Here is a 12,742-nt window from a genome sequence, read left to right as displayed (position 1 = left end):
TTAATGGACCTATATACTTGGTAAAAGGTGGAAGGCTTGGCCTTTCTAGCCTGGTGTTTTGTTCCACCTTTGCCCCCTTAGTTTCGGCTACCGGTGTTATGTTCCATAATTGAGCGCTCCTAACACGATCGGGGTTGTTATGGGGACCCCCTTGATAATTCGTTTTAGATTAAAGCTGGTCTGGCAAGGCCCAACATTGGTACTATTTGCCCAACATAATAATTCTGATAATACTGAAATGTATAGGGAGTTAGCGCTACCCGAGGAGTAATTCTACAAAATACAGGGGGGCCAGTGCTGATGGTGTTGGTCCAAAGCAGAGCACCGTGCGGGGCCAACCCGGGGCAACTCGGGTGATGTCTATCAAGCCACCGTACGCTTCGCTTATCCGTCGTGTCCCGAGAACGAGATACGCGGCTCCTATCGGGATTGTCGACACGTCGGGTGGCCTTGGTGGATTAGTTTTACCTTTGACGAGATATCTTGTGCATCGGGATTCCGGTGATGCTTTGGGTCATCTCAGAGTTGAGGTTTTCCACTAAGGAGTCCGACGAGATTGCGAGCTTCGTGATCGAGGATTTCTATGCGGCTTGTGGCAATTTGTGATGGACTAGTTGGAGCACCCCTGCAGGGTTAAATCTTTCGGAAAGCCGTGCCCGCGGTTATGTGGCAACGTGGAAACTTTGTTTAACACTGGTTCTAGATAACTTGAAGTTAACTTAAATTAAAATATGCCAACTGTGTGCGTAACCGTGACTGTCTCTTTCGTGAGTTCCTTCTCCGATCGAGGAGGTAGGTGTTCAGGATATGTATGACGTAGGTAGGTGTTCAGGATCATTCACTTGATCATTAGTAGTCACGTCCGCTATGCGTAGATCTTCCCCCTCTTATTTCTTGTACTCGTAAGCTTAGCCACCAAATACATGCTTAGCCGCTGCTGCAACCTCACCACTTAACCATGCCTCACCCATTAAGCTTTGCTAGTCTTGATACCTTTGGAAATGAGATTGCTGAGTCCCCTATGGCTCACAGATTACTACAACACGAGTTGCAGGTACTTGACGCGAGCGCGTTGATTGTTACTTGACGCGAGCGCGTTGATTGTTCATTTGGAGTTGCTTCTTCTTCTTCTTCTTCATCGATCTAGGATGGGTTCCACGCCGGCAGTCTGGGATAGCAAGGATGGACGTCGTTATTCTTTTCTCGTTTGTTTTCGTCCGTAGACGGACCCTGCTCTTCTTCATGATGTTTATGTATTATACTGCTGTGACTCTGATGTAGCTTGTGGTGAGTGTAAGCCAATTATATATATATATATCTCTTCTTTTCAGTACATGTACTTGTAACGATATCCATTCTTGCGACACGACGAGATGCGCTTCTATCCCCGACGAGGCCCTCGTGCCAAATTGAGGATAGGGTCGCATCTTGGGCGTGACAGCTTCAATCCAACAATACCGCCGAATCGAGAAAAGACTAAGGAGGGCAGCAAATCAAACATCACCGTCCACAAAACCCTTTGTGTTCTACTCGAGATAACATCTACGCATGAACCTAGATCATGATGCCACTGCTGGGGAACATTGCATGGGAAACAAATTTTTTTCCTACGCACACGAAGACCTATCATGGTGATGTCCATCTACGATAGGAGATTTGGATCTACGTACCCTTGTAGATCGCATAGCAGGAAGCGTTAAGAAACGCGGTTGATGTAATTGAACGTCTTCACGTCCCTCGATCAGCCCCACGAACCGTCCCACGATCCGTCCCACGAACCGTCCCGCGATCCGTCCCATGAACGGTCTCGCGATTCGTTGCACGAACCGTCTTGCGATCCGTCTCACGATCCGTTCCGATCTAGTGCCGAACGGACGACACCTCCGAGTTCAGCACACGTACAGCTCGACGATGATCTCGGCCTTCTTGATCCAGCAAGCAAGACGGAGAAGTAGATGAGTTCTCCGGCAGCGTGACAACGCTCCGGTGGTTGTGAGGATCTATTCTTGTAGGGCTCCGCCCGAGCTCTGCAGAAATACGATCTAGAGGAAGAACTATGGTGTCTAGATCTGAGTTGCACGTGCCCAAAGTTGTCTCAAATCAGCCCTAAATCACCACTATATATAGGAGAGAGGAGGATGAGGCTGCCTTGAGGACCAAGTCCCCAAGGGGGTGCCTTCCAAGAGGGGAGTAGGACTCCTACTCCAATCCTACTCAAAATAGGATTGGAAAGTGGAGTCCTTCTCTTCCTTCTCACCTTTTTTTTCTTTCTTTGGTTTTTTCTCTATGGAGCATAGGCCTTCTTGGACTGTCCCACCAGCCCACTAAGGGCTGGTGCGCCACCCATAAGTCCATTATGCTTCCCCCGGGAGGGTTGCCCCCCTTCCGGTGAACTTCCGGAACCCATTCGTCACTCCCGGTACATTCCCGGTGATGCCCGAAAACTTTCCGGTAACCAAATGAAGTCATCCTATATATCAATCTTTGTCTCCGGACCATTCCGGAAACCCTCGTGACGTCCGTTATCTCATTCGGGACTCCAAACAACATTCGTTAACCACACATATAACTCAACTATACTAAAACATTGCCGAACCTTAAGTGTGCAGACCCTGCGGGTTCGAGAACAATGTAGACATGGCCCGAGGTACTCCTCGGTCAGTATCCAATAGCGAGACCTGGATACCCATATTGGATCCTACATATTCTCCGAAGATCTTATCAGTTGAACCTCAGTGTCAAGGATTCATATAATCACGTATGTCATTCCCTTTGTCCTTCGGTATGTTACTTGCCCGAGATTCGATCGTCGGTATCCGCATACCTATTTCAATCTCGTTCCCAGCAAGTCTCTTTAATCGTTCTGTAATACAAGATCCCGTGGCTTACACTTAGTCACATTGCTTGCAAGGCTTGTGTGTGATGTTGTATTACCGAGTGGGCCCCGAGATACCTCTCCGTCACACGAGTGACAAATCCCAGTCTTGATCGATACTAACTCAACGGACACCTTCGGAGATACCTGTAGAGAACCTTTATAGTCACCCAGTTACATTGCGATGTTTGATGCACAAAAGGTATTCCTTCGGTGCCAGTGAGTTATATGATCTCATGGTCATAGGAACAAATACTTGACACGCAGAAAACAATAGCAATGAAATGACATGATCAATATGCTACGTCCATAGTTTTGGGTCTTGTCCATCACATGATTCTCCTAATGATGTGATCCCGTTATCAAGTGACAACACTTGCCCATGGCGAGGAAACCTTGACCATCTTTGATCACCGAACTAGTCAACTTGAGGCTCACTAGGGACAATGTGTTGTCTATGTATCCACACATGTATTTGAGTTTCCAATCAATACAATTCTAGCATGGATAATAAACAATTATTATGAACAAGGAAATATAATAATAACTAATTTATTATTGCCTCTAGGGCATATTTCCAACAGTATTCTTGATAGAATGCTTTGTAAACTTAAGCTAAATTTGGTTAAATCCAAATTTTCCGTCTTGAGATGATTTTGTGTATGTTTAGGTCTTGTAGAGACATTGATGATGAAATCATCGATATACACTAAGGTGATATAAGGATTTCAAATTTGGAATTCCTTTCTTAACACATAAACAATCATCATTCTTTTAGTAATCCTTCGGAAGAAGAAAATTATTTAGTCGATAATACCATATGATATCCGACTATTTCGAGCCACAGAGTGACTTCTGAAATTTTACACAAATATGTTGCGATTTATTTTGGATTCGGAAATGTAAGCCCTTCACGAACTTTAATATAGACTTCCGAAATGATTGACTCATATGAGTATGTAGTCACTGCATCCATTAACTCCATGGATAATATTATTTGTACTACCAATGGTATTTATTATTGAAACATAGTTCCACTCATACCAAGAAGGTATGTTACATCGTAATCGATGTCGGGTCTCTGCGTGAACCCTTTTGCTACAAGCCTCGCTTTTTCACCACCTCATTGACTTTGTCTATGAATGAGAAGTTTTAGTATTCTATAAGAAAGATACTTATGTGGAGTAGGTATTACTGTGGTAAATACCACTAGTTTGCAGAGCGAGTGCTATCTTCATTACTTGCTGCCTTTTATGTGAACCAATATGAGTACAAGAGGCACTCTACCATGGATTTTGGTTCAGGGCCCAAAAGGTTTTAGCAATTTTCAGAAGAAATATATGTCGACAAATGTAGTCTTTATTTTTAATGTTTCTCGTGGAATTGATGAAATTTGTGGAAATGTATTTATTCCTTTTAACTCCTTGTGATTTCGTACAACAATGGAGTCAAGGCGTTTCGATGTTCCGATATGAAAACATTTGTGCACATTTATGTCGGGATTTGGATGACGAGCATGCAGTGAGGTGTATTTCAACTTGATGTTGAATTACATTTACTGGTTGAGGATTTGATTTCCTCTATTTCCGCGGAAGCATATGCGAGATTATATCTCGTGTGGTCAGATTTCTCCCCCTCTTGTTCTCATTTCGGGAGAAGAGTGGTTTATCAGGTACCTTCACTCTTTCTGACACTTTACTGCAAGAATATAAAACTGAGTGACACCTTTGTCATGAGTAAATGTATGTGGCAGATTTGCAATGTGTTGCAAATATGTGATTCTAAACTTCTTGTTTAGATTTTTTTTGTGTACGTGGATATAAGGACTGAATGTGAATAACATTCTAATTTATTTCTTGGCATTCTTTGTGGTACTTATCTCCCCCTAATGCCAGAAATGTCCTTATTGCTGATGCAATCAGCATACGGGCTATGAATAATTTTGATTGACGAATAAATTGTTATTCCTCACATAGATCCCTAATTTTTTTGTGAGGGCCCATTGAAGTATGCTAGAGTGGTGATATCGGTATGTAACCGAATTAACGCAGATAGGAAATACTTTGTTGATTTACACGTAATTACTACAAGGGGAAAGTAGTATGTTATGCATTTGGTATGATTTAGATCATACTTCGGTGTGTAAGGTCGTAGTTGTCCAGCAAGAGGATGGTAAATTTACAATTATTTAAGATTGGTCATGTAATAAATTTCACTATCTTTGATAAGATATTGAATTACACCATTCTGGGTATGTACATAAGGTACCATTGCTAATGAAATGGGTTCAACAACATTGTCCATTTGAACGGGTATATCCGTTGTCTAGGATAATTTGCTCTTACTTTGATAAGTTGAGCGATTAATTTGATAAGGTCATTCATGGTTGTGTGTGACAAGGGACACACTTGAAATCATTTTGTAAATGTTTCCATGAGTGCCGTGAAGTATCTATATAAGACAACATAATGGTTGAGTAATCCACATATCTTCTGAATGTGTTCAAGGAAGAATGAGTGGCTCATTTAGAATTGTAAGGTGAGAGTGCCTTAAATTAATTTCCACTATCACACATGTGGTGCACATAAAAATCTGATGATTGGGAAATTTTGCAACTTGTTAAGTTGTGACCAACAGAATTGCCAATAATTTTCTGATCAACCCCAAACCAGGATTGTAAGGCTTAAAGCCAAATATTTTGTAAGATTTAGAAAATTATTTTGTATGCAACAAAATTGAGTATGATTTGATTCATACATTCAAAAATTTATCAAATATAATGTCCAAGAAATAGGATATCGGATATTGCACTACATGTAGTAGTACAAGTATAGGCAAAAAATATTTTGGGAATAATCAGGATATTACATGAGGTCTCCCATATTAGTGAAAAATGAATTACACAAACATATCATGTGCACAAAAGAATTGATCATTCTTTTATTGCACTATAATTTTTGTTCTCCTTCTGATGAATATTTGAGAACATCATTTACGAGAATATTTTCTGGTTATATGTTTGCAAATTTTCAAATATCCCAATGAACTTATTTGCCTTTTAATAAATTTGCAATGTGGTTTGACCATATGTTTGAGGGTTTGGTAATCATATGTACGATATTTATGTAACACACAATTGACAAATTTGAGAGTTGTCTTTGTGATCATTAGAAAATGATCTATTCCCTATTAAGAGGTAATTCTGTCTTTGGTTGTCTTTTAGCCACCACTTTAATTTGAAATCCACATGGCTATATTTCGTCGCCACTAACTTGGTATTCACTACCAACAAGATTTTCAAAAGATGGTATAGCACCTGTGGGGTGATTCTGATGATTTTAAGAAAGTCCATGTTCCTTCATCATGGAAAATGGTAGTACCATCATTAGAGGATGTAAAGTGTATTAGTGGATTTTCAATCGGATCTGCATATGAAGATTCTGATCATGAGATCTCAACTTGAAGTTGATTAAGGTGATAGAATTGTGAGCCGCGATAAGACTTGATGTCTTTGAAAAACGAATGGGAGATCATTCGCGATGTGCTCATCGCAGCATGTTTCTCTTAAGCGAATATTCAAGGTGAATCTATATTCATCCGTTGTGTACTTAGTTTGAGAACCAAGTGAAGTTGGTGACATATAAAATGCATATGTGCATCAATAGAATAGCCATGTGTTACATGAAATGATCATGCATTATTTAATTTACTACTTGGAGTAAAATAAAATATATGGATGAAATGATCTTGTTGAGCAAAATCCGCCAAGGTGATGCTTGGTGAACATGGGGTGCAAACCTTCAATATAGTGCATGCGATGAAATCATTGCTAATGTTTTGGGCTTCATTCATGAGACAAAGTGTGACTTTAGAGTCACGGCCAAAACATAGACTTTGCAATTTTAACATTGCTTTGTCACTATGAAAATAACAACCACAATGTGATGTGGATCTTGCAATAGTGCATGAGACACTCGCTATAAATTATGGCATCCATCTTGATGGATGGATGGCACTATAATTAGAAATAGTGACGTAGGCTCCATTGCCATACATTTTACGAATGTAGTAGAAGGTAATCACAGGTATATGCAAATATTTTCACAGTTTCCTATGCCATATTCAAGGAAAATGCCCAAGAACAATATTTACTATGAGAGTAAAATATTTTAGTGAACAACAACAATAAATGGTTCAGAGGAGAAAATTTTAGTACGACTGATGCCTTATAGCCATATGTGTAGACCTCAATTTATATAGGATACCACTTTGAAGATACTCACCAATATGGTGTAGATCTCGCAGTAATAGAAAACATAGTCTCACTTTTGTCAGTAGATGTTCATAACTATATTACCTTATGTTATGCTATATTTAAGAAAATCACTTTGAAGGTAATCATCTGTTAGACTGACATGATGTAGACCTTGCAGTAATAATGCAGTCTGCAAAATTTTACAGTAGATGCAAGTATTACCTTATGATATCTTGAGGTAGTCACGCCAAATATTAATATTTGGAAGAGCACTTTGAAGGTAATCATCTTGTGAATTTGACAAGATGTAGACCTCACAGTAATGATGGATAATCTGCAAATGGTGCAGTAGATGCCACCAATACCTTGTGATTCGCAAATAAAATTTGGGCTAGTCATATTAAGTATGGCACTTCATAATTCTTATTAGAACTTCATTAAGATTTGCAAGAAAATTTATTTCTATTGCAAAATCGTAGTTGTTGTCACAAATTGCATGTAATGCTAGGGAGTAGAGACAGACGGTGTCTTAAATTCCGAAGGAATATGATGTGGAATGTAAGCAAAACATTCTTTTCAACAGCGTTACCGGGGTAATATATGTATATTTGGAAAAGTTAATTTACATACTTACACAAATATATGAAGATATAAGGTCTTCAAATGACAATTTTTACCCATTTCAAAAGGGTGTATACTTGTGTTGTATGTTATTAGAATGAACTAAGGGTCTGATGTGCACATATTTACTACTGAAAATATGTATTGCACATGACGTGCATAACCTGAAGGTTATAACACAAATTTAAAGGATTTGATTGTGTACGTCAGATAACTTTACAGCCTATAAGGGCTATGGTGCAAATGTCAAAGTCCAGTACTTAATTCCCAGAAACTCTATGGACTAGTATTAGAAAAATGTGAATGGATAAGGTTTCCTTTCCAGATCAATCTCCCGTGTTGCTACACATTCCAGTGGGGAATTTTTCAATGCCATGATAGGCAGCACCGTGCGCTGATTACATGAGCGCTGTCGTTTGCCACGCATGAGGGCGTCGCCGCAACAGACACCACAGCCGCTCAAGGTTCGCGCCCGCTGGTGGTTAGATGGTTGCGTCCGTGGCTGTTGGGTCGACGTCGTTGTGTGGAGTAGGTGGCCGTGCCAGAAGGTGCTGTCGTCGTTCGGGTCATGGCCTCAAGGTGCATGCAGTGCTGTGCGCTAGAGCAACATCGACTACGGTCGTTGCTTGGATTTGAGTGCGGGGCACGGCTGCGCTGCAGGGAGATGGGTCGAGGGCCGCTCGAAGGAGCGACGTGTGGTGGCTGTGGCCTCCGCGCCCAAAGGACTGATGCTTCCGCGCGCTTCTTCGACGAGGTTGTTGCCGCTGCAGAGATGGCGAGAAAGCAAGAGGCAGTGGCCTGGCCGCTAGTTTCAGTTCAAGAAATTAGAAAAAGACATGGTACCTTTTCTTCCGTTTGTATGATTAGATGATTCATTTTTGATTGAGGCTTTCTCTGCCTTCCTTCGTTTCGGTTGATGCTTCAACCATCTGTGTGCTCACCATGTTTACATGTTATGTGCAGAAAAAGTAGTTAATCTCCAGATCACGGGAAGAATAAAAATTAAACGGAATTACTGTTTGGAGATTGATTTCCCGATGCGCGTTCTTGCGGTGCCTGTGCGCTGACGCCGTTTTAGGCGTTTCATGCCTGGCGTTTGCTGCCGCCGACAACGAGTAGAAGGGTGCCACTGCTGGTGACACGCTGTCGGCGGCGAGCTTGCCGCCTGCCCGTGCAGGCTACATGCCATGTGTCTAGCCGGGGCGGCATGAGTTCTTCGGCGGTGATTAGTTGCGATGCATGCATCCACAGTCATTCTTTCGCTGTGGCCTATTCCTCTAATTGCGAGCAGAGTGCGTGATAACGTGTTAGAGTGAAACGAGATTTAATGAAAGTGAATGGACGATTAGTCCTGTTTCTATTGATTCTCAAGTATATATACATCTGGAAGAGGTGTGAAAAAGAGGTGTCTGTTCGGAGGCATCCCTCCAGAACAGGTGCCTGTTGTCAATAGAGAGAGAGAAGAGACACGACTGTTCGGGGTTGGACACATCCCTTTGCTAATAAACTAGTATACTAATTAGTTTCTAATAATTTTATACGGTAGTTTTTGAGTTGAGGGGGTGATACAATCTAAACCTGAAAGTTCACGGGGTATGTATACTTCTTTCCTTTTACCTCTGTCATACTTGTTTGAGGTGGCCATCTATACAAACTTCTTGAAACATGAATTTTCCATGGCCAAGTAGGTGCATTAATCTTGAATTATTATTATTGTTAGAGAAACTTCAACTATGCGACCCAAGCACACACGCCTTTTGTCCATTTGGATCGGCTTGTCCGTCCTCTTTTGCAAATGGGCCAGCCGTGCGCCCAACAGGGTGACCCATTTTTTACCCGCGCGGTAGGTTTGCGGTCATTTTTTATCACTTTAGTAAATATCACATAAAAGAAAATTTATTTTTAGATTAATAAATGTTCAATACAAAACATTTCATAGTTCGAGAACTAAAAAATATCTTATAGTTTAATAATTAATAGTCTCAAATACATTTAAAAGAAAAAATTGTCGATACATCAACTGGTTGCCCATGTGAATTCATATATACTCAACCAAATAATTTTGTAGCTACATGTGAGTATCTCAATCACGCATATTATGATGAAACTCGTTGAACTCTGCAAACGTTGCCTCCTCCATGCTCAGGCACAACATTGTCACCCTAAAACTCAAACCCTTGATCATAGAGACGTTGTGGACGCTCATCCTCTACGATTATGTTATGCATGATCACACAAGGTGTCATCACCTCCCACAACTTTTTCGCGCTCCAAGTTCTAGCAGGATACCGAATGATGCCCCATCGAGATTGAAGAACGCTAGAGGCACACGCTCTACATCCTTTCCAACACTCTCTTGCTCTTGGGAAAATCTCTTTCTCTTTTATCCTAGAGGGTTGGAGATTGTTTTCACAAGAGTGGACAAATGTGGATAGATACCGTCACCTAGATAGTATTCGTCGGTGTACTGGTGGCCATTGATATCAACATTGGCCTCTTGGCAATTGCCTTATGCCATCCTAGCAAACACCTGAGAGCACTGGAGCACATTAATATCGTTGTGAGATCCGGCCATGACGAAGAAAGAGTGCCAAATCCAGATATCTCGGGAAGCCACGGCCTCAAGTATGAGAGTGCAAGCTCGGGCATGGCCCATATACTGCCCTTGCCAAGCAGAAGGGCACTTTTTCCACTTCTAGTGCATAAAATCTATGCTACCAAGCATCCCCAGGAACCCCCTACTAGGATTCATCGGCAACAACCATGCCGAATCAACAGCTGTTGGCTCTCTCAAGTACTCTGGCACAAACATAGCTATGACATCCCTACAGAATCTATAGATGGACTCAAGGAAGGTGGACTCACTCATTCGGAAATACCCATAAATGATATCGCCGAGGACTCCTTATGCAAGCATCCGAATGGAAGTAGTGCACTTCTGTTAAAAGGAGAAGCCAATCTATCCAAGGGCATACGTATTGCACTCGAAATAGTTATTGTACTCAACCACCCCCTCTCGAATACAGTTGAAAACATGTCTAGCCATCCGAAAACGGCGAAGGAGCAAGTGATGTTTGAAGAGCGGATTTGGGGTCTCGAAGTAGTCTTTCCAGAGTAGGAAATGATCACTCTCCCGATTGTGATTTAGTGCCGGCGTGTGCCCCGGCATGGAGCCCTTAAACTGTGGCCGCTCCATACTTACGTGGTCATGGACGACCAACACAACCACCAACATCTCCTCATCATCAGATGAAGAATCATCTGATTCCAAAAGAACGTTCTAGAAAAAAATACTCATCACCGGAGTCCATTTGTACCTTCGGCAAAGCGCCGAACACACCTTGTGGGCATTGTAGAATACTCTATGCGGATAGGAGCCTCAGGTCCCACCGAGAGAGAGTGGCAGAGCTGGGCGGCGACGACGGGAGACGAGGCTGTCGGGAGGGTGAGTCCGCGGGGCGTACAGCTGGCGACGACGACAGAAGTGGGCAACGTAGGGTGGGATGCGGTGGCGGGTGGGTGATTTGGAGGTGAAGGAGGAAGAGGAGAATGGCATATGTGCCACTGACTAGCAGGCCAGGGGGAAGAGAAGGGCGGGTGATGCGGGCGTCCACTTCTTGTTCGCAGCGACGCAAATGCTGCCCAAATTTGGACCTAAAATGGGTTGCGGACGGACGAAAAACGGTCACGTGTCCGTGTGGGTCAGCGCGTTGGGCCGACTTTTGTGTACGCGGCGATCCAAACGGGCACTGGCGGATGAAATGGGTCGCCCGGTTGGAGTTGCTCTTACAACAAGTTGTCATTTATGTTCTCTTTGTCTTGGTTTATTCGGCCCTTGTATTTTTTGTCAAACTTCCATCTCGAGTTTAGAAAATGAAATATAAAGTAGTATATGCCACAAAATTATATGGTAGGAAATATCTATTGAATAAAAATCCAACAATATACCTTTTTAACATATACCTCATATTTTTGTACTACATCTCTACCATGATATATGAATCGAGCTGCTAAAATACATATATTATGATACAGAGGGAGTAGTTAATGACTTAATATCAATGGTGAAAGGTTAAACCATAATGTAAAACCAGGTTAGGTACAAAATTGCGGTGGTACACTCGAGTTCTCATATCTAAAATCATGTGGTTACTTTATATTTGTTTTGTTACCCTTGCCCATGTGCATGCCATGCGATAATAATAAACACCTCTTTCTTCTTATCTTTTTGTGTCACTAAATGAGTGGTGGCATAAGGGATGTGTTCTATCCCCTGATAATTAGAAACATCTGCCTCTTCTTATCTTTGGTGTTAGTAAATGAGTGGTGGCATAAGGGGTGTGCCCTATTGCTACTGCAACAAAAGACATTCCAACGACGCTAGCAATAGGAGTGTTGCTTGATACTCCCCGGCAACGGCGCCAGAAATACTTCTGATGTTTGCTGTGTATCCCTTGCAACGGCGACAGGAAATAGTTGTGTCGACGGCACTAGGAATCCTTCAGCTACGGCTATTCCTTAAGGGACTTCCTAGGCAAGTATGCAAAGGATTTCCCCCGTGGCCTTGGAGCCTTGCGTTGGTGTTCCCTCGAAGCGGAAAGGGTGATGTAGCACAGAGACTGCAAGTATTTCCCTCAGTTTGAGAACCAAGGTATCAATCCGACGGAAGAGTATCTCAAGATCCTGCACAAACACAAAAGCTTGCACCCAACGCTATGAAGGGGTTGTCAATCCCTTATAGATTCTTTGCCAAGTGAGAACTGAAAGCAACAAAGTAACAAATCAAAGTAAAAGCGGAGGTGTAAATGATGGATGTGAATAGACCCGGGGGCCGTAGTGTTTACTAGTGGCTTCTCTCATAAAAGCAAGTAGACGGTGGGTGAACAAATTACAGTCGAGCAATTGATAGAACCGCGCAAAATCGTGACGATATCTATGCAATGATTATTTCTATAGGCATCACGTCCGAAACAAGTAGACCGATACTTTCT

General features: G+C 42.1%; 1 protein-coding gene across 1 annotated transcript; it reads left to right on the top strand.

Annotated features, from left to right (window-relative positions):
• Window positions 1–8,062: 8,062 nt before the first annotated feature.
• On the top strand, window positions 8,063–9,115 carry LOC123446352. The gene is made up of 2 exons (XM_045122997.1): window positions 8,063–8,590; window positions 8,715–9,115. The coding sequence occupies exons 1-2, from the start codon at window positions 8,320–8,322 to the stop codon at window positions 8,816–8,818; spliced, it is 375 nt and encodes a 124-aa protein (XP_044978932.1). The 5' UTR covers window positions 8,063–8,319; the 3' UTR covers window positions 8,819–9,115.
• Window positions 9,116–12,742: the final 3,627 nt, after the last annotated feature.

This window comes from Hordeum vulgare, chromosome 4H (assembly GCF_904849725.1).
Source record: "Hordeum vulgare subsp. vulgare chromosome 4H, MorexV3_pseudomolecules_assembly, whole genome shotgun sequence".
Classification (NCBI taxonomy): domain Eukaryota; kingdom Viridiplantae; phylum Streptophyta; class Magnoliopsida; order Poales; family Poaceae; genus Hordeum; species Hordeum vulgare.
This window is presented reverse-complemented; position numbering and strand designations above follow the sequence as displayed.

Bases quoted from the DNA above. Each gene is read 5' to 3' on its own strand.
- LOC123446352 (XM_045122997.1), top strand. From the start codon at position 8,320: ATGGCCTCAAGGTGCATGCAGTGCTGTGCGCTAGAGCAACATCGACTA. The intron at 8,591-8,714 runs GTACCTTTTCTT...TGTTATGTGCAG, and splicing joins AGAAATTAGAAAAAGACATG to AAAAAGTAGTTAATCTCCAG.